General features: G+C 44.1%; 1 protein-coding gene across 2 annotated transcripts in view; it reads right to left on the bottom strand.

Annotated features, from left to right (window-relative positions):
- The window catches only part of Dpp6 (dipeptidyl peptidase like 6), an 831,812-nt gene that overhangs the window by 732,130 nt on the left and 74,058 nt on the right, over positions 1-25,624 (bottom strand). Inside the window, exon 1 of one of the 2 annotated variants that reach the window (XM_060374079.1) lies at positions 12,653-13,291. The exons of the other annotated variant lie outside the window; for it this stretch is intronic. Coding sequence (XP_060230062.1) covers positions 12,653-12,703 — 51 coding nt within the window. The 5' untranslated portion in view covers positions 12,704-13,291. Of the gene's footprint in view, positions 1-12,652; positions 13,292-25,624 lie in introns of those variants that run through there. 2 annotated transcript variants of the gene reach the window in all.

Below are 25,624 nucleotides of genomic sequence, written 5' to 3' on the forward strand. Positions count from 1 at the left end.
CAGAGGAATTCCAGAAGGGGAATTCCATATATTAGGGATCAGAAAACAATGTCCCAAGATAAGCAGCTCTGGACTTCAGACAGGGAACCCAAGAGAGCCACAGAAGCAGGGAAGGCACTCTTAACCATCTCTCATGACCTGAAGATGAGATGCACCATGAACACAGTCACTGTCAAGCTCTTTCTTAAATGCCATTAGCCGAGGAAGAATCAGCTGGCACCACAGAGGAAGAGACTAAGCATCATACCCACCCACAACAGCAAGGAACTCTGTCCCAGGGCATAGAAGATTCTTCCATCAGTCCACTCATTTCCCCTGTGCCTCTACCAACTGCCCTGTGAAAACATTTAAACCTTGACCTTCTAGCCCCTCTTTAAGCCTCACATTGTGCATGCTCTTCTGGACTTATGCATCAATAAACTTGCATGTATTTTCTCCCATTAATCTGCCCATTGTCATTGTGTATTAGTCTCCACACTCAAATACTGGATTAATACAACAAAGCTAGAACCTTCCCTCAGTCAATTAGCATTTTCCTATGTCAAGGCCGTAATGTTGAGCATGCTTCTCCCATTTGTGTTCAACACTAAGGAGCTCAGGAAAAGAAGAAGGGAAGAGAAATATAGATTAGTGCTGTCACAAAAGCTTTCGGAATAACATGCAGCAATCCATGACAATCTAAAATTTGCCATCTTAGATGGAGAATACATTCTTCAAACTGGGTTCTAGGAAGAAATGTGCAGGGATCTAAAGACAGTCCCACCATTATGGATTAGATTGTCAATGTCACCTGAAGGTCCATGTGCCGAGGGCTTGGTCACCGGTCTGAGGTGCTGTTGAGAAGTAGTGGAACGTTTAGAAAGGTGGGGCCTTGTCATGGTCATCTTATATTGTCAACTTGACACAACCCAGCACCACCTGGGGAGAGAGTCTCAATGAGAAAGGTCTACATTGTATTGTCCTGCAGGGATGCCTGTGGAGGACTGGATTAATTATTCCAGCAACTGGTACAAGAAGACTCAACCCACCGTGAGGGGTAGCATTCCCTAGACAAGAGTCCTGAAGTAAGAAATGAGGGAAAACTGAGTGAGCGAGCACAAGCAAGAGAGCGATCATACTTACATTCATCCATCCTATTTATGCTCCCAAGTGTAGATGTAATGCAAGATGCTGTCTGAAGTTCCTGCCTTGACTTCCCCAAAATAATAGAGTATAAGCTGTAATTATAAGCTGAAGCCCAATATGGACTTCACTCCCATGGAAAGAAATTTTCATGGAAAATTGCACTCCATATCCAATTTAAGGGTAATCCTGAAAGAAGTCCCTTTCTCTCCTACATTGCTTTTTGTCAGAATATTTTGTCATAGCCACAGAAAAGCAGAAAGCAGACTACAATAGGCCTGGCGGAAGAAGGTGAAGTCATTGTGGGTGTATTTTTGAAAGTAATTTTGGGACTCTGGATCCTACTGTTCTCTCTCTTTGCTTCCTGCGACCATGAGCTTAGCAGTTCTGTTCCACCTGGTGCACTCATGAGATGTTCTTGCCACTCAAATCAACAGGGCTAAACAGTGGATCTAAACTTCAGAAATCATGAGCCAAATAAGCTTTTCTTTCTTAGTGTCTACAGACAGACCTCAGATATTTTGTCATGGCTGACTGGCACATCTGAACAATGATGTATTCCTGAATTTACCCCGCTTGGTCCTAATAAAGGCTGATGTCTCCAAGAAAAGAGGAAACTTTTCTACTGTCATCAGTTGAGTGACCCTGACACCACCTCCCCACCTTTTGTTCTGCTTTCCTCTTCTAGCTACAGTGACCATCATTTCAGATGCTGCACCCACCTCTAGAGTGGATGGGCGATGGTTCCCAAGCTGTGGAGACACCCTAATGCTTCAGCACTTCTGAGCCTGGAACTGGAGTCCATTCTAGGCATGACCTCTCCAGAAAATTCTATTCTACCTATAGCTGCACAGTGGTTCTGGGACATTTCTCAGTGCTTTGAATGTTTTGGGTCTCATAACTCTTTAAGAATGCATTAATTAGGGAGGGTAGGATTGGGAGGGAATGAGGGAGGGGAGTACAGCTGGGATACAAAGTAAATAAACTGTAATTAATATAAAAAATAAAAATTTAATTGAAAAAAAAATGCATTAACTCTCGTTAGCATTGTCTTGTAACAGGGAATGATAAAATCTACACAAGAGTATTTCAGCATATCTTTTATATATGTACGAAGAAGACTCCATGATATGCCTTTGTGACTGAGTTTAGAATGGGGTGTCCAAACTGTGACAATTAACACTTCCTAGAATATGCTTTTAAAAATACTACATAATCACAACTAAAGATGAAGCCCTGTAGAAAATATTTACCTTTCCTTCATAACAAAAGTCCAAAATGAATGATATCTCTGACCTTAATACTACCCATAAGCACTATTCCATGAAACAAATTTAAAATGGAATGGTCACACTAAGAAAAGAAAATCATTTGAAGGCCTCAGGCTACTAAAAAGTGTGTCTTAGATGAGATAGGAGTAGAAGCCATAGCATCCTCAAGGTTGAAAATAGGAGTGTATTTCTCCCAGCAGAAGATAAGGAAACAGACACCTGCAGTCACACACTATTTTCTCTGTTTTCCACTGATGTGTGGCTCCTGTGGCCCCAACAGTCTTGACTCCTTACAACACTGAATGAGCACTGTAATTTGCATGATCATATATAATTCCTTACTTTCCTTCTTTTTGAAAGATTCACCTTCCATCAGGAATACCACCACATCAATACCTGTTTTTATAGCATTTAAAATTCTAGCTTTATACATGCATACTTATACATTACTTTTGTTTTTTTATTAGCATGTTAATTACTGTAATGAGTTCCATCAGGACATTTTTATATATGCTGTGGTGGTTTGAAAGAGAATGTCCCCCATATGCTCATATATTTGAATGCTTGGTTTCTAATTAGTGGAACTGTTTAGGAAAGATTAGAAGGCGTGGCCTTTTAAAGACGGTGTATCAGTGGAGTTGGGGCTTTGAAGTTTCAAAAATCCACACCAGTTCAATCTCTTTCTCTTCCTCTCTCTCTTTGTCTCTCCCTCCCTACCTCTCTTTCTTTACCTGTCTCTCTTTCCCTTTATCCTCCCTCTTTCTATCTGTTCTCTCTCTCTCCTTTCCTCCCTCTCTCTTTCTCTTTGTCTCTATCTCAGTCTCTCTCTGTCTTTGTCTCTCTGTCTCTCTTTTTTTCTCTCTCTCAACATGCTGCTTATAGATCAGGAATGTAAAGCTTTTAGCTACTGCTCTAGTATCATTTCTGTTTCCCACCATGATGATCATGGATTAAGCAAGTCCTCTAAAAGTGTAGCAAGTCTGCAATTAAGCGATTCCTTTTTTTAAGAGTTGCTTTGGTCATGATGTCTCTTTACAACAATAGAACAGAAACAAAGACATGCATACAATGAATTTTTAATAACATCATTACCCTCTCTTGCCCCTCACTCCCAGTTTTCTGGTTTCTTTTCCAAATGACACTCATTTTACTTCTGCCTTCCACCTTCATATCTTTTTTCTTTCTGTTTTTTTTTTTTTTTTGTTTGCTTGCTTGTTTGTTTGTTTGCTTTTGTTTTTGTTCTTTTGACCCAATAAGTTTCATTGAGGTTGCTTATGGAATTAAAGGTTGAAGTTTGAAGTTTGTTTACAGGATCATTAACATCTCACTAGTGGTTATAACACTTAAGAAAATGCCCCCCTCCTTAGTGAATATTAACCATATATAAATCCTCTGAGATGGGCTCAGTGACCCCCTTCCTCCCTCCATGAGAAGATATCTGTGGCCCTAATCTCACGCAGCCCTTATTCAGGTAATCATAGAGCTGCTGTGAGTTTAAGACATGGTCCTTACACAGAAGCCAGTGTTCCATGACACTTCCATGCTGTTCATACTTCCTATTCCTTCAAGCCTGCCTTCTTTTACAGAAGTTTGATAAAGAATTTATATTTTTTGAGTGTGAAGTCATCAATTTTTTGCTGTATAGTATCCTGCTACATAAAGACTATTGTATTTATTTATTTTTCCCATTGATGAAGAGCCAATCAAATTCAGGGTTAAGGTCACTAAAACCTTTTTCATCACAAACATCCTCACAAGTCTCTCATGGGGAAACATCTGCCTTGAGATATTCTCAGAAGTTGGGTGGCTAGCTAGTAAGTAGATCCTCAACCTTTGCCCTACTATGAAGTTTCCAAATTTGAGTATCCCTTTCCACCAGCTGTGCACAGGGCTTTTGCTGTTAAACTTCTGCACCAAAAATCAGCCTTACAATAAAGAAAAAAAAAAAAAAAAACAGAAAAACTCAGACTTCACTGGATGTTTCTTCATTGTGAATTCAATTTTCATTTTCTAGTTATGTTAATGAAGTTGAATTGCTCAGTGCTTTTTTGTAAAATTCCGTCTGTCCAGAGAAATATTCTCTACAGGTCCAGAGTGCGGACTGAGATGGCCTGGCAAAGAAGACTGAGGTCTTACAGCATTCTAGTGTTTTCTACAGGTATCTGCATAGGCACTCCCAAGAAACCTTTCTCCATGGCTGAGCTAGCCTGCAGCAGTGCAGGCAGGTAATGGTTGTTCATCACTGCCAATCTGACTGGGTTTGGATTCACCCAGGAAACAGACCTACATATATGTTTCCAAAGAGACTCAACTAAGAACAGGTCTGTACTGAATGAGAGGAGGAGGTGAACATCTTCATTCATCTCCTAGATTCCCAACTGGAGCCGAAATGTGACCGGCTACTTCCTGCTCCCACAGCTGGAACCCCTTCTGCTGCTTCCCCACAATGTTGGACCGTACACCCCAGAACTGTGAGCCAAACAAACCCTTCCTTCCTTGCTCATGCTGCATTTGTTTGTTATTTTGTCACAGCAAGAGAAAGGTAACTATAACATAGTGGGTTTTCATTTCCTCTCATTGCTGTGAACTGAGGGAGGTCTTCTTCCCTTCATGCTAGAAAATTCTGAGAAGCCAATGGCTTCAGGAATGGCAGAAATGTCCATGCCTGCAGCTGCTACTGAGGAGGCTGAAGAGATGCTGCAAACACACAGCCAGGGAGAGCTGGTTCCTAAGCTCCCCAGAACCGTGTCCATCTTCCGGGCTGTGTGTGTTTCTCTATATGATTAGAAAAGAGAAGTTTTGAAGAATACATCATGATCTGCAAAAAATTATTCTTCTAAGTGTTAAATTTTCTTTTGCCTCAGCAGTAAGAATATAGCATACAATCAAGGCACTTTGGAGGGGTGAAGGGACATGGGATTATTGGTTTGGTTTGCGTGGGTTCATGGCGGAGTTTTCCTACATGCTGTTCATATATAAACATCACCAGACAATAACAAGTATTTGAAGTAACTTTCCTGTTCCCCCAAATACAGTTTTGCCTAGTCGAAGTGGAGGTAAGGGAGAGAGAAAATCTCTAATTCTTAGCTGCAATTCCAATGAGGACAGTTCTGGCCCCAGCTTCTCCCCTGGGTCACGCCCACAGCAATCGCAGCCAGAGCAACTGGTGCAATGCCAACTTGACTCCACAGCCAGCCCAGCATGCCAGCAGCACCCTTTGGTTTTCACAGATGAGTAACACTCAACCGGAAAGAGGAACATCCTTGGCACCCCTGTCTTATCACAGAGTTGTTATTTTTATTTAATAGCCAGAAAGTCAAGCAATCAAAGCGATGGCATCCACAGCATCTCTTACCCAGCAGATCTGCAGCTGTGCCCAACAGGGTGAGTGCCATCTGCAGCATGGGTGTATGGGCGCCACGCGTGGTATATGTGTGAGGAGTGCAACAAAGCTAAAGTGTGTCCACGCTATTGACAACCCTGCCTGGGTCATGTATACATTTGTGTCATCTATTTTCTGGGTTTGGTGTGTGTGTGTGACTGTTATGCCTCAGATACATCTTGTCTTGTGAAATGGTCTCTCACTAGCTTGGAATTAGCAGAGTAGTACAGTCTGTTTGGCTGTGAGCGCTAGGCCCCACCAAGCACTCACACCAGCATGCCTGGCTTTCTGATGCGTTCTGGGTACTGATCCAGGTTTCCACACATATGCAGATAGATAGCTCTTGACTGGCCAAGATGACCTCTCCCCAACCCCACCTAGTTTCTTTACCTGTAAACAGTGGCATCTGGGGAAGACAGATTGATGAGGAACTGAGGTCAGTAGAGGGGAAAGCCAAGGCCAGCAGTGTCTGTGTTCTGGCTTGGCAGGTCACCTCTGCAGTATGTCCTAAGATAAGATTGAAAAGACAGAAGAACAGCCACCCTCAACTAAGGGTGAGGGAGATGAATGGAACTTATATTCATAAAAAATTCTAGAACCTTTCCAGCTGGTCCCACTACCTTCACCTACAGCCTCTCTGCTACTATTACATTCTTTCCACATGGTTAGAAATACATTTTCAGGTGGGCCACAGACAAGGTCAAAGGCCCCAGAGAGCTCAGAGGTAGTAGCACTTGCTGCTGAGCCTGAGGACCTTAGTTCAACCCCAGGAATGACATGGTGGAACAAGAGAACCAAGTTGTCCTCTGACCTCCACAAGTGGGCTATGGCACTTGCAAGAGGGGTTGGGGAGACTCTAATTTAAAAAGAAAGAAGGAAAGAAGGTAAGGAAGAAAGTAAGGAAGAAAGAAAGAAAGAAAGAAAGAAAGGAAGGAAGGAAGGAAGGAAGGAAGGAAGGAAGGAAGGAAGGAAGGAAGGAAGGAAGGAAGGAAGGGACTGGAGAGATGTCTCAGTGGTTAGAGCACTGGGTGCTCTCCCAGAGGACCCATTTCAGTTCCTAGCACCCACACAGTAGTTCATGACTCTGTACCTCCAGTTTTAGGTGGTCCACTGCCCTCTTTTGGCCTCCATAGGCAGTGCATGCAATGTGGTACACAGACATAAATGCAGACAAAATACCCATACACATGAAATAAGAACAAAAGTAAAGGACTGTTAATGTTTGACATGATTTAAATATCACACACACATAGGAATGCCTCAAACCCTGTGGATAGGTGCAAACCTTAAGTCTGAATTGGTTAAAAGGTAAATAAAACACCTCTGCCTGTTTCCTCTGCACTCCCTCCTGCCACCATCTCCTGCTCCCTGCTGCAGCTGACTGACATTTCTCCCCGTCTCCTGCCTTTGTTATATGTCTCTTTCTGGGTTCTGCCTCCAGTAGGATTTACTGCGCATTTGTCAGGAGGCTTCCCAGCCAATGTTCTGATTATTTCCTTGGACCTGATGACAATGTGTACTGGCCTCTGCCCCAGCAGCAGATGAGAAGCACCATTAATCTTACTCTTCCAGCCACAGCCTGGATAACTGAGCACGAGGTGTTGTGCTGCTGTGGGCCTGAAAGCTTGAATTCTCAATTAGTGAGTCTCACGCCTGCCCCTAGGTTTCTCCCAGACGGTTCTATCATTGCAGTCATCCTACGATGAGCACCGTGCGCTTGAGAGCAGCCTCTTCCACCCTCGGGGGAGTGAGGTTGTATGGTAAATGGATGCTGGGAGGCCCTGTGTGCCCCTATGTGCTCAGCACAGCCTATATACAGGACCTATGAGGTCTGTATGTGAGGTTCAGTTCCTAGCTGTGGTCTGGCTAAGCAGAAAGCACTGGCTCGTATACCCAAAAGACTTCACCAAGTTTTCTCACATTATAAATTTATTTTAAACTGTTAAGTTTAAAAGAAACAAATTGAAACAAATGTCCCGAGATGAACTAATCTTCTCCAAATAAAAGGGGCATGAAGGCCAGAGTTTCTTCCATCAACTAGGCAAACACTTTGATTTTAGGATAACAGTGATCCATCAGAACTCAAAGGAATGTTTCCACACAATAGAATTTTGAGCTTCGCTCTCAAGCTCAGCCTGTTCTGAGTAGCCATCCAGAAAGTTCTCCTAACCTGATAGCTAGCAGCTGCCTCCCCCTGAGCAGCCCTAGGAGAGCCATCTCCATGGAGTTTGTAGTACTCCACAATGCACCACTCCTCCTGGTGAGCACACACACTAAGGGCACACACTAACAGCTGTAGAGTGGTGGGTGTGCAGAACAGGTTTCAGAAAGGGGTGTGGGTGTGGGACAGCAAGTAACTAATTTAGCGTATTGATGGGACCAAACACAGAGACCCGGAGGTCACATGAGCTAAAGTCTGCTCAGGCTCTAGAGAAGACAGGGCAGCCCTCTCCACTGAAGTTCTATGTAAGACAACTTATAAAGTATCCTGAGTTGACCACCTCCTTCTGGTTTTGAGAATTTCTTTGTTCTAATTTACCAATGTGCATGTGTGAGTGAGTGTGTGTGTGTGTGTGTGTGTGTGTGTGTGTGTGTGTGCATGTGTACACGTGTGCTTCTGTGAAGGTTAACCTTGGGTATCCTTCACAGGATCTTCTACTCTGTTTGCTGAGAAAGAACCTCTCAGTAGAACCTGGAGCTTATGTATTAGGCTAGATTGTATGGCTGGGAAGCTCTGCATCTCCAGGGCTGGTATTCCAAAGGTATGCCCAGTGCTGAACTCAGGTCTTTTTGTTTTTAATTTAAGTTAATTTTTTTTGTTATTGTGCTCACATGGAAATCACTTCACAACTGAAACATGGCTCCTGCCCCAATTTTTTACATTTTTACTAGTGATTCACATATTTAAGAGGTTTCTACTCCTGGAAAACTATGTGTATCATGGACTAATGTCCACCTGGCTGTCCTAGACAGAGAGCTACATAGAAAGTAATGTGGACAATAACATGGAGTGTTACATAGAGAATGACATAGACAGTAACATCGTCACACAGACAGTAAAAGAGAGTCACACAATAACACAGACAGAAACAGAGAGTAACGTGGAGAGTAGCAGATATGTGAAGAAGAGTCTGAAGAGAGATGATGTTAGGAACAGATGCTGCAGAGCCAGAAAGTAGGAAGAATCCACTCGTGCCTCCATGATGGGCACACAGGGTGGATGCTCAGGAACCTGGACTTTCTGAGCCAAACACACCTGGACCCATTTTCAGAAGGTGCATCATCTACAAACCCTGAAGAGCAATGCCTGTGCTAATAGCCAGTGTGAGGAGCTTCCCATCACTGAGGAGTGAGAGGCAGTGGCAGGATTGGCACGAAGTTGCCTGGGGCAGGGGAGCCCTGTAACCACACAGGATCCACCCCTATAACTCGCCTCACAAGCGGAGATGTTGTTTCCAGGGAGGGCTCCACAGCAGGGTGTGGGCCTCACAGAGAACTTGCCTAAAAGCCTCAATGACTCTCTGCCCATTATACCCACTATGTGTGGACTGCTTTGGCCACTAGAGTCCATGACCTGAAAGAAAAAAGACCCTCACTTTAGGCAGTTGAACTCACAGTGTCACAGGACATCCAGCCAGTGACAGAAGACACAAACTGGGTTCCAGAAGTCACAAGAAAAACTTCAAGTTTTCCCTGCACCAAGAATTTTCCAGACCACAGCTTCTTTTGAAGTAATTAATGACTGATCATGAGAGTCTCAAGGATCCAGCTGTCTTGCAGACCTCTGGGCACTGAAGAAACACATACAGCCTGCTCTGTTATCACACGCTTGATGATCCACCAAGCAGGCACTGAGGACCAGAGCACTCCCCTAGACTTGGTTTTGAATCAACTTTTACCCAGCAACTTGGTGTCAGGAAAAAGTTCACTGGAACAGAGCTGGGAGATTTAACAGTAAAGCAATGGCCTTCAAGAGGAGACATCCCTGAATGTTAGTGTAGTGGACAGCTACACGTCAGCAATAAAGGGACACTGGAGGGAAAACGTGAATGTTGAGGGCCCAAGATGTTTCATGGGAAGACTTTATAAAAATGCTATTACTTTAAAAATAATGTTTTGTTCCTCAAAAATGAAACATTTTGATTCCTCTCACAGTGTATGACATGTGAAAGTTGAAGGGTTAGTCTTTTGATATTCAGAACATTCAAAGTTTGTGAAATAGACTTCTGTCAAGACTGAAAGGGAAGCTATGAATTGATTTCACCAAGGCATTCCTTATTATTCATGGACTAGCATAAAATAAGCCAGGGTGCAAAACAACATACTTGCCTTCTCTAAATTATCAACCTCAATCAGAGGTGAACCTTTAAAGCAATGTATAGGGAATAAAATCTGTGGTAAGGATGAGTCTTCAACTAGGCAATGTGGCATGGACAGGACCAGCCTTGGGTTGCTGTCTAGTCCTTGTGGGGATCCTGGTAACACATAGGTCTGCAAGCCTGAAAAGGCTACACGTAGAACCACATGTGGGAAGATACTGGCCAAAGAAGCATCCCATGCACAGCTGTAACTAGGTTTGGCATCCCCACAACCACTGGGCGTGATCATGTCGGCTCTGCAACTCTGTCTCTGCCCACAAGCACTTAGAGCTCAGGCTTGTCTTGCCTGTCTCTGTGTGTATGTAGATGCCCTGAAGCCACTCACTGGGAGCATTCTGCTGCTGTCCGAGGCACTGAGATGTCTGGCCACTCACCTGTCAGAACCGGGCGGAAATCATGCCGGCCTCACAGTGAATGTTAAATACCACCTGAACTCCATTCAAGACTGGAGTGCCAAGAACTGCCAGTCATCCAAGCCAGGCGAGACTGATTACCAAGCCTTCTAAGGCAACTGATGAAAAATTAGAAACCCGCAAGCCCCAAATTAACGGAGCAAGTGTGAAAGTGTCATTCCATGGAAGCCACAGAGACTTAGCGGGAGCATGAATTTCAAATGAGTTCCAAGCCAGACTCTTACTGATCAACTTAAGACTTGGTAGAACATTTAAAAGCACAGTGATCCCACATCTTATCTTGCTCTATTCCAAACAGATGATGGGTAAAGTGGTGGTTGCTGCAGAACCCCTAGGGTTCAGTTCAGCCGGCTCTAATGACAGGAATATGCAGGGCAGGGAGAGGGGGTGAGTGTAAATGTCACGTGGGTAACCATATTAAAAAAGCAAGCCGGATATGTGATGAGCAAGCTTTTCAGCTGTTGAGAGGCTGAGAGTGGAAAAGCAGACTTTACACGTTTTAAGAGATATCAAAATGCCTCTATTCTACAGCATACTGTGCCAGCTATGACTAGAAATACTCACTTGCTAATAGAGTTCTAGGACTATTGATAACACGTTATTTACATAACAAATCTTAATCCAGGCCTTTAGCCTTATACTTAAATGTTCCAGATCGATTAGCATGATGTGGCAGGATATGAAAAGGGGCAATGGTGTGGGTGGACATTATACAGTGGGGATGCTTCATACACACTTATTACTCATTTAGACAAATTATGCTGATTATCATAACAGGCCGAAAGAAAGCTAAAGCAATTAGGGAAGCAGATATATGACAACTTAGTCAGGCAGACCAAGAGGAGGCGCTGACTGAGGGCTTGTGGAGTGGAGTATCATCACAGATCATGTATGTCACTCTTTCTGTCCTGAAGTCGGGTTATGAGCTAAACCTGCAGCTTTCTTTGTGCCAGGCAACAGGTGCCTTGCTGAGGGTAGGGTACATTTTACAATTAGAACACACTCTCATTTTTCTTTCTCTTTGCTTAAAGAGAAACTTCAAAGTAGGTAGACTGATTCCCCCAAACACACCTCCCCACCACCATACCCCACACTCAACCATTTTTTGTAAACAACTACAGACCTTCTTTTATGCACATTCTTCCATCTCTTGCTGAATATTCTGAGGGAGCATGGCAATCTCTCCTTGCCCCTGCCTTATACGAAACCCCCAAACCCACAGATAACAGGAAGGATCTTCATCTCATCTCCCGGGTTGAAACATCACTCAAGTAAACACACACACAGGATTTCAACTCCTCTAGGTGGCAACCTCCCTGTGGTTGCATTGGCAGGAGAATCCTGCACTCTGACTTCTGGGCCCATGCCTCAGGCCACTGGCACTACCAGCAGGGGTACTGATGTGAGACCAGCCAGCCACAGCTGGCTGGGGTTATCTTGCTGAGAAGCTGGACAGAGGTCCTCAAGTTGGCAAAGTTGTCACGTTCGAGATGCTGCTTGGCTCACAGACCTGAGGTTCTGGGCATCCCCAAGGGTCTTCTATCCTGCAGAGGCACTTGCAATCACTACCTTAGAGTCAATCATCTCTGGGGCAATTGTCTTTCCTAAACCTGGAAAAAAGCTCCCTCGACTGCTGGGCAGCTGTGGACGTGGTGTCTGCCTCCAGTCTGTATTCTGGTATAACGAGTATACTGAAGGCTGAAACCCCACAGGACTCAGCCCTTACTTGCACCCAGGAGACCAGGCGAGGGCATTAGGGCCCTGGGGTACTTCTTGTCTAAAGCAACCTCCCATCTCTCTGCCTGCCCCAGAACAGCCCTGGAGATGTGTTTGAAACTCAACAGACACAGGCAAGAGAGCAGCCTGTGCCCGAAGCAACAAAGCCACATGCCACAGAAGACAGCAACTGCCAAACCACCAACTTCCCATTCAAACAGACGCCGGATCTTTAGCACCCTCAGGTTCAAGTTCCTGAGGTGTGTGAGCACCAACCAGGTTTCCGACTTCCCTGGGGAATTCGGGACTCCTGAGGTCTGCCCCCAACACATTGCTTCTCAATGTGGGTTCCCGCCCCACAGCACTCACCATCACGTTGCCCTGCATCTTAGCGGTCTTGATCATTGCCTTTTCCTTCATTGTGCCCTTGAACCTGACTTCTGGACCAGGGAAGAGTAACTTAATCCATTGTTCTGGTGAGGACCCAAGTGTAGACCCCAGTCGCGATTACTGGGTGGAGATGGCGTTTTGAAGAAAACACAATTCTGCCAGGTCCTGCTTTTCCTATCCCTCTTGGTAACCAGGTAGATCCCACGGAAATCAACTCTTCCCAGTGGCTGCCAGAAAAGCGGGATCTGGAGCCAGGCGCTGGGGGTGCGGCTTGTAACAAAAAGCAAGCGGGGACGTGGCTCCTGCAAGCAAAGGCGTATGTGTCCTCGGAAGCTAGCTCTCAACACGCTGTGAGTGACAGCGGCGTGGCCAGTGTCTTGTGCACTCCAGGACTCTGGGCGGAGATGCTTGGCTGGCAGCGCTGGTCCCCAAGGGCGGCGACACCCGGGAGTGTGTGTGCGTGCCTGTGTGTGTGTGTGTGTGTGTACACGCGTGCGCCCCAGCCTCTGTTGAGCAGGAACTGAAAGCCCCGGGCTGCAGCACGCTTCAGCTAGCTTAGCTGCCAGGGGGATTGGCTAGCAAGAGGGCGACTACAAACAGGCGCCAGGGCGGAGACGCCTGAGATTAGGATGGGCGAGCAGCCACCAGCCTGAGGCTGCGCCCCGCAGATCAGGGAGGAGAGCCTCAGGGAGCCAGGCTCCACAGTCCGCTGAGAGTCTGGAGGAGGAGCAAGGGGCAAGCAGGAGGAGCCAGCGCGACAGCTGATATATAAAGTGGCTTCAGGTTACTATGGAACACACGTGCTGCCTCCACGGTTGCACCCGGGGCATCTTGAAGTCTTGGCAGTGACAGCTGCATCCTACAAAGCCACTTGCTGGGTTCTTAGAGCCCCATCATGAAGCCTGCTAATCTAACCCTAGTCACTGCCCCCCCTAGACTTCCGCCCAGCCACAGTCCTGAGGGCGCCTTTGTTTCTTCAGTTCCAACTCTCAGGCCAGCACTCTCCTCCGAAGGCGAGGCCCAGAGGAACTCGGGAGACCCGCTTCTATTTCCCCAGCCTTCTCTGAAGTGGTCACGCCTGGATTCCAGGATCGCCAACCCGGAGCGCTCCCAGGATCACTTACAAACAACCGCGTTTGTTCAGTATTATCTCACACAGCAGGGAGCTCCAGAGTGTGCGTGCAGAAGACTGGCACATTCTTTTACAGATGGACTTAGAGCCCTCCAAAACCCAACTGAACTCAAGCTCTGTGGAGGTGTGTGAAGTGCGCCCTCGCCTGCCAGGGAAGGGCAATCGCGAGAGCCAGCCTGCTAAGGCTTTCGGAAACTTCTCTTGCCTTTTTTTTTTTTTTAAAAAAAAATAAAAAAACATTCACAAAAGATGTTTTGTAAGAAAAAGAAACAGAAGGCCAGGACTCAGACAGGGCTTAAGCTGACTCTTAAACACTGTACGTGCATAACACTGTTGGTAGAGCAGTATACAGGTGTGCAGTGAAGATCTGACTAGAGAGATGAACAGAGGAGAAAACCTGAGGACAAACCCTTGAAAGGCAGCCTATGAAGGAGGTGTGTCTACTGTGCTCTCTTCTGGAAATAATTCCTACTGTTAGGGTTGTTTCTCTCCTCTCCACTCTAGCAAGATACTGTAAACAGAAACATATTTTCACTGTCCTGGAGGCTCAGGGTAACCCCCTGGGCTTCTTCTTGGTCCTACACAAAGCCTCTGGGTGTCCTGAGTGGCTGGAGGAAGGGAGAAGCTCTCTGGGGTCTCTGTAAGGACAGTAATTCTACTTTTTGGGGTTTTTCTCTCGGGCCCTCACTACCTCACTGCTTTGTCTCATGTCCTCGAGTTTTAGGGCTTGAATCTGGGGTAGGCATAAGCATTCAGGTCACAGAAGAGTCAAATTAAAAGAAATGTTTTGAATGAGAAATGCCCCATAGTCTTGGGCAATTGGACACTTGTTCCCTAGTTGGTGGTGCTGTTTGTGGAGGTTTAGGTGGTGTAGCCTTGGTGGAAGAAGTGTGCTCTCCGAAGGGAGGGCCTTTGACATTAAGAGCATCTACAGTACTTCCACTTCTCTCTGCTTGCGTCTGGAAATATGAGCTCTCAATTTCCGGCTCCTGCCTCCATGTAAGCTACTTGCCCCCATGCCTCCTGGCCATAACAGACACATTTCCCTTGGACCATATGCCAAAATAAACTCCTTCTTCCATAAGTCACTTTGGAATGATCACATCATTACAACAGAAAAGTAACTCCTACAGCTCTCCACACTGGCCTTCCCCTCATATGTTGGGGAAAACTAAACAGCAACAATGTTTTTCACCTTGCCATGTTCTTAGCAAACTTTAAATTATCCCTGGAAATAGAATGGATGAATGCAGACAAATGCTAATATCTAAGAAGCAAGTAACCATTGGGAGGCAGAGGGTTAGGCTGTAAAGCTCACCCAACAGTCACAATACCTGCTGTTCTGGGCTCTGTTATTTCTGCCCACTGTTTGTCCAAAGCCAACAGCAGAGTGAGAGGTAGACTGAAAGAGCCATAATGGAAGGAGATGCGGCAGCCTGGAGGTTCTGAACACACCTTCCCTGTAACTCATCTGCTTCATGCAGTGCCTTGTAGGATGTTGGGAAGAAATGAGAGAAGATAACCAAGAGAAAGAAGAAAAGCAGGGGAATAAGGAAAAGAAATGCTTGAAATAGGATGATTCCCAAGGTTTACATTAATTTTCAATAATACATTTTGTAAGAAAATCCCTCAGGAAATCATGGCTTTCTGAATCTCTTCCCATCCCAGCCACTGTGGCCTTCTCTATACTGTTGTAATCATGAGCAGGTATGCCAAGTCTTTTTGTCACCATAAAAACACTCCAGAGTAACTTGCAATGAATAAGGCACATGGCTCTGAAAGTTGGTAAGTTCAAGATGGGAGATTTTACATCTAACAGGGAACCTGGTGAAGGTGTCACAGGGTGAAAGAGATCAAGTCTGCTGACTTGGATCTATCTTCCTCCTCTTATAGAGCCACAGATGACATCATGACAGAGCAACGTTGGGGCTTCATGTAATCCTGGCTGCAACCCAGATACCTCACCTGCTTTGTTTTCTCATATCTTACAACATGTATCTGGCTAGGATTTCAAAGATTGGTGAACACAAATGTAGTCCCTGAGTTCACTCCCAAGTATCAACTGTCTCTAGTTTCCATAGTGGTGCATCCTGTTTCCTTTCACATCTGTGAGAAGAGAAGGCCTACTTAAAATTTCCATCTGTTCAGGCTTTTGAGATTGACCATGTTTCCTAGAATGCAGTATAGCCACCTTTACTCATCACTGACATGTGTCATTCCCTGAGCCTTGGCAGGCTGACTCCAGACCTGCGACCCAGTTTCCATTGGATATGTCTAACCTTTGCTCCATCCTTAGATTCTGAGGTGCTGGTTTCAGTGTCTGATTAAAGCAACTCTGGTTTAAGTTGATAATTTTGACTCAATATTCTTTTTCACATTTGCAGTTGTATAGTATTTGTAGCACAAGAACAAATTCTTTGTCATTTTATCTGTAATCCCATCTTGTAACTTACTACTTGAAAGTTAAATGCAAGAATGTGACTACTTGAGTGTTATTTATCTTGCTTTTTATTTAAGTGCCTACCTGAATGTCCTTCAACCAACAAATAGATAATGACAATGTGGTACATAAACACTGTGTAATACTATTCAACTGTTAAAAAAAAAAAAACATGAACTTTGTAATTGAACAAATAAAACTAGAAAAGATAAAATTGAGTGAAATAACCCAGACCCAGAAAAACAAACATCTCACAGTCTCTTCTGGAGGCTCCTAGCTTCAAATTTTTAGATGTGAGTACATAATCTATAGTAACTACAGAAACAAGGAATGGGATCACCAGGGTAGGGTGTTGGGGTGCAAGAGAGAGGGGAAATAGCAGAGTGTAAGTCATCTGAAGAGGGAATTGGGTAGAGGAGTTCCTTAGGGTGGGGAGAGGTCAATATAGGAGAAGGCAGTAGGTAGGTAAAATAAAAATAAGGATTTTTGAAAAGGCCATAAGGAATCATACTATTAACTATTTATCAAAAAACAAAAGCAAAAACCTGTAATGTGTAACTTCATGTATAGATATACATATATAGTTTTAACGAATTTCAGTCATCTGGGATGACAGTGCTCCCTCTAAGCATCAAAGACTAATTGTTATATGCAATAACAATTAGTTAAGAAAAAGGGTGCCTGTGAATTAAAAAGCGATCAGGGAAGGTTTGGAAGGAGAAAATGGAAGGGAGAGATATTTTAATTGAATTATAATCTGAAAAAGAGAATGAGTAGCAAAATAAAGAAACTAAAGAAAGGAAGGTTTTATTTTGGCTCATGGTTTGAGGCGACTCAGTCTTCCTTACAGGGAGGCCTGGTGGCAGTAGGCAAGGCTGCTTGTTCACATCTCAGCAGACCAGGAAGCAGAAACAGGGCAGGAAGTCAAGGGAATTCATAGTCCTCAAGACTCAGCCTTTGGTGACTCACTTTCTCCAGTGAGGTGATGCCACAACTTCCAAAAACAGGACTTCCAGCTGGGGAGCAAGGGTAAGCACAGGAGCCAGATTTTACATCCAAAGCATAGGACTTGGTGAACTCTACCATAAAGAAATTCAGCATGTGACATTCCCAGTTTGTCAACGAGAAAGTCCAGGTTGCAGAGGAAAGTACATAGTTATTCCATCACCTTTTTTATGCATATTAAATGTATTACTGGCTTTATTTAGAATTTAAATAAACATTTCTATTTTATTGAAAGCATCATTCACCTTATGTAATTTAATTTATTCATAAATTTTCAGGAACATGTCTTCTGGAAAAAAAATAGAAGGAAATGACATTCACTTTACCAAATGTATGTATATGCCAATAAAAGTATGAAAAAAGTATGTGGTAATTTGTCCTTTGTGTTCTCGCAATCCATTCAGAAACAAGGCAAATTAACTTCAAGTATATCGGCACACTGATGAGACATGGTAGGTTTGATTACTGATGATGTGGGTGTGAGTCGGGAATGTCAGTGAGGGGGGGGCAGTTGGGGCAAAGAACAGGCTGAGGGGTACCAGCTGAATTATACCTCAGGATCTACATAACCAGCAAGAACCTGGCTCCAGGACAGCGCTTCTGCAATAGTATGTCTTGAGTCATACAAAGGCCGGAGGGTGTGTCATGAAACAAAGGGGGCAAGTTATCACAGAAACTAGTCAGTGGGGTCTTGGGAGCCAATCCAGTAGGAACTGGAATGTCAATCCCAAGTCCCAGGGGATAATGATGTGGCGAGATCCAAAGAATGTGATGGCTCTTCCTCTGATCAAGGTAGATGCATGTAGACCATGTAGACATTTTCATATTGACGGCGAGAGGTGGGGCAATGTTAGCACCTTGGCAGGGACTGAGGTATAGAGTGGAGACACACATGGTTCACTCCTGTAAACTGGTGAGTACTAGATCTCAGAAAGTCACATGAAGAGGGGGCATGGCAGCCTGCCTATAATTCCAGCCTTGGAAGATGGAGATGAGAGCCCCAGAGGAAGCTGACCATCAAGATTAGTGTCTACTGAGTTTGACTGAGAGTTTGACCCTTTCTCAATGAATAAGCTGGAGGCATACATTCAAGAATGATTAATGATGTCAAACCAGGCCTCCAGGTGCACATGCATCACCACACACACACCCACATAATGCATAAACATGCATCAACCACACACATACCAAATGAAAACAGAAAAATAAAACCCAACCAACCAACAAAACATCCTGTGTCCAGTAACACTGGGGATCACGTTAGCACCCTTTCACATCATCCTTTAAAAGCCAACATTGGCATCTCTCTGGGACATAGATGTGGTATTTAATATCACCTCATTTAATTGATTTGTCAGTCATCTTTCCCACAGAATAACACTTTTACAAGTTATCACATTTGTCTGTGTGTGCATGTCAGTTCTCTCATGCTAAACTTGAAATAGCACTTCGAGCCATTCGTCTCACATCCTCACACCCTTAAGACATGCCTGACAGACAGCCAATGGTTAATCCTTAACAACTGAAGCAATGGGAAAATGGGTGAAGGGGTGTCTGTGCTGTCTTCTTCGAAGAGCCTATTAAGAACTGGCAGGCCATATTTTACAGCAGATGCCCTTTAAAGCCAAGGCATTTGTTTTACTGTTGAAAACACTGAGGAACCTGCCCCTTCCCCAAGTGACACTCAGACTTGGCCATGTCTCATGTCACTTCGGTGAATCAAGCATTCTCTAGTTTGCTCAGATCATCTGTCTCTGGCCTTGTTCAATTTTAGGGGTTTATCACCCACATCCACTGAGATCAAACTCTTCAGGAGTGAGAGAATTCTGACCAGATCCCTTGCTGGGTCAGCCCTATTTTCTCTCCTTCAGAAAGCTGGCTTCCCTGAAGTTTTAAACATCACAGTACTTATATTAAAAAAACCTTTTTTAATTCTGGTAAACATTTAGAATTATACACAGCTGAGAATATGAGAGCCATCATATCTGTGGAAGACAGGACATCTTCTATACAGTGGCTTTGCAAAGCCAGAAGCATGAGAATATATACTTTTGAGTTCCACCAAAGAAATGGCCATGTATCTATAGACTGCGGCTAATGTGCATGAGAAAGAGATTGAGACAAAGAAGAATTTTAATTGGTTTATCATAAAACTAACACACACCAAAAAATGATTAAAGACAGCTTAAAATTATGACCAAGGTAAGTTGTTCAATGAAAGTGCTTACAGGCCCATTCATAAATACACCTTCTCATTCATTTCCCCATATGGTGTATAACGATTAACAAGTGGCTGAAATTTTATGTATATTTCTTTCAAAAAGATAGGAAATTAAAAAATATATAATACATTTTGAAAGGTCTCTATTTTCTGTCTCTAGTGCAATTGGTCTATTGAGTTCACCACTGCTCTGTCCCAAGTAAGATTGTAAATACAGCAGAACAAATAAGAAAGCTCAACATAAAAAACAAGTTAATCCAGGGGCTAGAGATGGATCAGTAGATAAGAGCACTGGGTGCTTTTGTAGAGAAGCCAGGTTTAATTCCCAGCACCCAGATGGGGCTCACAATCATCTATAATACCAGTCTGTGGGGGAGGGAGTCCATGCCCTATCTTGGCATCATCCACAGGCACCAGACATGTGCAAGGCACATATTATTATATGTAGGCAAAATACTCATACACACAACAGGAAAATAAATCTTTAAAAAAGGTAACCCATCAATTATCATTTCGAGGCTAGACTACAAACAGGTATTGATTAGTCAATACAGGCATTTAATTAAGAGCAAGTTAAGAAATGTGTGCTTCTATAACTCCCAGGGGCATTCTAGAATCACAGAGAGACATGGACTGCAAACTTATATCCACATCCATGCTTGGATGCCCTCCTGCCTTGCCTGCCCATGTCCTTACTGTGGCCCCTTGGCATGACCCATGTGGCCGCTCCCCACTCCTACCACTGCTCAGACCCAGGGCTGGTGTCCTCCCACCTGACCTGTCACTGTCACTTCTCATCTCCTGCATTCATGTCACCTGCTTGAGCCTTTCCCATGTGATTAACTGGGAACATTCAAAATGCAAAGTACACAGTGTTGCCGGCATACCTCTTCAGCTTTCCAGGGCTGCGAGAGCAGAGTATGGCTTTTCAGGACCCTGGAGAGCTGCCACTCCCAGCCTCTCCCAGGCCCTGGGGTGACAGCTCACTCTTTCCCCTCTTGCTCTTCTCCACTCTTTCTCTTTGACTCTCCTACTTCACTCCTCTGTCTTTATCCACTGCTTCTATTCCCCCATTTCCTCTCTCTCTCTTCACTCAGTCTCTCTCTCCTCTCCTACTTTCTTTCCCTGTTTCATCCCATTTCTCTCTCCCACTCCTCCCCTTTCTACTTTCAACACCTCTACACTCCCAGCTTGATATAGTCTTTTTATTGACCTGTTCATTCTCTGCAAAGGATCCCTGCCTGCTATTTCCTTTACCTCAAATATTCTCTCTCTTTCCACCTATCTATTTAAAAAGAAAAGGACCCATTTTGTTGAAGGACATCAGTGAAGAGGTGTGCAAGTATGTTTATTCAGTTATAATCATGAGGTGAGCTCATCTTGGCAATCCTGTCCTTGCCAGGAAAGCAATATTTTAGGTATCCTCAGTACACCATCCATACAATGGCCCCTTCCCAAGGCAGTCACCTCATTGGTTTCTACCTCTAGTTAGAACTATTTTGTTTCTGAGAGCTGTAAGTGTGTGTAAAGAAAGGAGTCAGCCAATGTATACACTTTTGAGGGTGGCTTTTGTCACCAGGGCATGGGATGGGGAGATACAGATGCTGTGGATGGCCACAGCTAGTCTTCTTGGCTGATAGAACTCCTTGGTGTGTATCCATGATAGTTGGTCCATTCTCTTCCTGAGTGGCTTTGAAACGGCCAGCTAGGTGCTCACATGAATAATGTCATGGTCCATGTAATTATTTTGATCCACATGTCTGAAAAAGGTCTGAGGGCCAAATGTCTAGAAATTGGTTTGTTAGAAGGAACATGCTTTATTTAGATCACTGCTGATGGACACTGGTTTATTTATGGAACATTCTCACTGCAGCAGTATATACTACTTCACACCTCTAAATCTTCACAGCATGTGATATGGTCACTAAATATTGTTCTAGTTTCACTTACTAGACATGTTTTTACATGACAAACAACCTGGGGTCAAATCACTTAGATAAGGGGAGTTATTTGGCTCACAATTGTAGGTGACAGTTCATCACTGAGGGAAGGTCAAGGCAGGAACTTGAAGCAAGTCATATGACTTGCATCCGTAGTCAGGAACAGAGGAAAACAAATGCACACATTCTTGCTTGCTCCCGGTTAGCTTTCTCTTTTAATTTCACTGATGTTTTTATTTGTCCTTTGGAATAGGTAATGAGCACCTTGTTTCTGTCTGGTCTTAACATTTCTTATGGCTCAGTTTTCACAGTTTACTCTATGTCAAACATGCTTTAGAATTTTCTTGTGTGTTTGTTTCCATCTGTCTGGAGTTCAATTTGTGACTTCAACCTGTTTGTTTTTCTGCTGCTTCGGAAGCATTTTCATCTACAGCCTTTTCCATCTATTTTTTTCTCTCTAGAAGCTTCATTGCATCTGAGATGTTTCCAACAGAGATTACATTCATGACAATCTTCTCTGCATTTTTTTTTGTTTGCTCCCATTTCTCTTCATCCGTGTGACTACAGATGCTTTCCATTCAGTAAGATCCTCATTTCAGGAACTGGAAAGATAGCTAGTGGTTAAAATTCTTGGCTATTCTTTCAAATGACTGGGGTTCAAATCCCAGTATCCAATATGGGGGCTCACAAATGTCTGTAACTCTAGTTCTAGAGGATCCAGTGGTGTCTTTCAGCCTCTGTGGGGATATGTCACACATGTGACGGGCAAACACACACAATTAAACAGAGCTTTAGTTTATGTATCAACTGTTTTCTTTTCTAGTATTTCTACGTGATATCTTCCCGTAATTCTGGTTTGGGTGTGTCTGAATCTTGCCACATGTTTCTGAAGTGTCCTAACTGTGCATGGAACTGCACATCCTGATCATCTCTTTAGGGCACTGTCTTTCTCATGTCTCTGTGTGTCTGTATCTCTCCTCAGCTATTTCTGGCCCTTTCTCAGTAATTTTGTGGTGGGTGCTCCCCATCATCTTTATATTGGTGAGGAGAGTCTTGGCCCCAGACTTTCTGCCCTTCCTCTGGATATTGTTCCTAGCAAGCTGTTTGACTAGATAGGAGCTGGCAGTCTCAATCCTGTCAGAGGCTGCATCTGCAGAGTATGAGCTTCACATCTGATGGATAGCCTCTATCTCCCTGCTCCTAACATGAGCTCTTTGGGCCCTGTCTCAACCAGGTATAACTTCCATGACTCTAACCATCTCTGGGCCTCAAGTCTGTTCAGACTTTGACCTACAGCTAGCCTGTGCGAATAAGCAGAATTCATTTCTAAATAATAGCACCTGTCTGTCCTTGCTCTTGTCTGCTCATGTTCCCCCTTCCCTGGTGACTGTATGATGTCTGATATGCTCTTGACAACAACTTGCACCCCCTTTTTCATTTCAGGGTCAGTGTCCCCCCACTGGTCCCTCCTTCCCTCCGGTAGCACCTACTTTTACAGTCCACTCATTCATACCCACAGAAGACCTTCCTAATTTCCTAGTCTAGAATAAAACCACCCACAACAAGCTCTCCTAATTCTTCAAGATATGACCCTGCCTACCTTACTTGCCAAAGATTCAAATCCATGTTAATTTCTTACTGTAAATATTAAATCTTTAGCATTAGACTTTCACATTATATGAGTGTGCTTTGTGTTTTCATTTATTATTTTTTCTAGATTAGATGTGTGCGGTGATTAGTTTTTATTATTTAATTATTTTTATTAATTACAGTTTATTCACTTTGTATCCCCCTGTACCTCCCTCCTCCCCTCCCAATCCTCCCCTCCCTCTTACCCACCCATGTCCCTCTCACAGTCCACTGATAAGGGAGGTCCTCCTCCCCTTCCCTCTGATCCTAGTCTATCAGGTATCATCAGGATGATTAGTTTTAAATGCCAACTTCCTACAACAATGAAGCACCTGGGAAAAGAGTTTCAGTTTAGGGATCCTCCAGCTCAGTTTGGCCTATGAACTGTCTGTGTGGGGTTCTCTTGATTATTAATTCAAGTGAGTAGATCCAACCCATTGTGGAAAGCACTATTCCCTAGAATTGGATTCTTGACCCAATTCTTAAAAGTGAAGAGGGCTTACACTAAGAAAGGAAACAGGTATGTTCTTATTTTTTCTGTAGGAACTATGTCACCAGCTGCTTTGACTTCCCCTCATTGATGGAAAGTAACTTGATATTATAAGCTAAATAAACTCTTTCTTCTCCCACATTTCTCTTTGTTAGAATATTTTACCACTGCAACTTAAATGAAACTATCCAATATAATCTTAAATGAATAAATATATTCTAAATGCCATAGATATTTAGCTATAGAAATCTAATAAGGCAAGATATAGGTTCAATTATCATTAGTTGTTCTGTAGAAGGGTCTTTGAAACACAATTCAAGAGAAGATTTAAGTAGGTACCTTGGGCTGGGGGAATAGCTCAGTCCATATAACAGCCTGGGCTTGATCCCAAGAACCCATGGAAACACAGAAGTGCAGGGCTGTTCATGCCTGAAATCCTAGCACTTGGGAGGTGGGAGTAGGTAATGGATCCCTAGGGCTTGCTGGTCAGCCAGAAGCCAGTCTATCTGTGAGTCTCAGGCCAATGCAAGATCTTTTCTCAAAAATAAATTTTACGGCACCAGAGGAAGGATACCTAAGGTAGTTCTCTGACCTCGTCACATGCTCATTGATTTCACACCCACCCACACCCACCGACCTCCATGGGTCCCACAGGGAGGGGCTATCAGTGAAGAGAGTGTGCATCATAACTGTTGTGTCCCAGTGCTTTGGTGCTGATTCTTCCGAGCTAACTCCTCATTCTGCCTCCTGTTAGCTAGAACACCCAGGCATCGGCTTCTCGCCCAGCTAAGAGCTGTTAAATGTGTTAGCAACTCTAAGATCCTCACATAAATGAAGCAATTCACCCAATGTGACATTATCATTTAAAACAGTAAATAAACAAAGGATTTGCTAAATCAATGAGAAAGAATCTGACAACCAGTGGTAAATTAAGCTAAAAACAACACAGTGTTTTACTGGTCATTCAAAAGAACTTAAAGATGATATATGTCAGTTCTCACTGTCACTGTGATGCGAGTTTCTGGGGGCATAGCTCAGAATATTGCTTGCTGTGTCATGAGTCTTGTGCTGCAGGCAACTGTCGGTGGTCCAAACACAGTCCTTGACATAGGTCCACTCAAGTTCCCCTGTGATTATGACAATACAGAAGTCCAGATCATGCCCTGATCCAGCAGGTCTGGCCCCAGGCCCAAGACTCTGCATTCTGTAAACAGTGCACTCTCAGCTGAAAGAACACACTCAGGGGGAAAAAAACTGCCTTTTATGGAAAAACACTATGGATGGGAAATACTACAGCTCCAATAGAAGGGAGTAAAGGCCAAGTTATGGAAATAAAACAGAGGCCCAAGGCTCGGTGGTAATAGCCTCCATATGGATATTTGTGGAGAGGGTGATTCTCTGTCCACAGCCTTTGCTCATGGTGATGTCAGCTGCAGCAAGGAAGCCCTACCATGAGGCAGACACTGTGTGTGTGTGTGTGTGTGTGTGTGTATGTGTGTGTGTGGTGGGGGCAGCACAGTGAAGAACAGAGCGCAATCCTAACTGCAGGATTCTAAAAACATGAAGCACAGAGAAAAGACTCTTACAAAGTGCCCAAGGGTGGCTGGGGAGAGATCTCCATCAGTAGAGTGCTTGCTTCACAAGCATGGGACCATGCCTGATCTCTGGAACCTATGGGCATGGTGGGGCATGCTTGTAATCCCAGTTCTGGGGAGGCAGAGACAGGCAGCCCCTTAAAGCCTGCTGGCAGCCAGCCCAGCCTGCTCAGTGAGTGCCAGGTGCCATGGAAGAGAGCCTGTCACTCTCTGCAGAGCTTTACCCTAGACTGACCTAGCCTTACCTGTGCACATGCATGTCACGCCCTCGCCTCCACACACAACCTGTCTATGTGGATAAATGAGTTCTATGAAAAACCACTACTTCGCATATCAACCAAAAGGGTAAAAATAAACTGAGGTGCCAGGATGTGTGTAACTGAGTTATAGACACATTCATCATCTGTATCCCAGCTGTCACTCAGGCTGTAGCTACTAGTGACACCAGCATCACAAACAGGGGAAAGAAATCAGCCCTTTCATTTGCATTCTGAAACTC

This window comes from Meriones unguiculatus, chromosome 21 (assembly GCF_030254825.1).
Source record: "Meriones unguiculatus strain TT.TT164.6M chromosome 21, Bangor_MerUng_6.1, whole genome shotgun sequence".
Lineage (NCBI taxonomy): Eukaryota > Metazoa > Chordata > Mammalia > Rodentia > Muridae > Meriones > Meriones unguiculatus.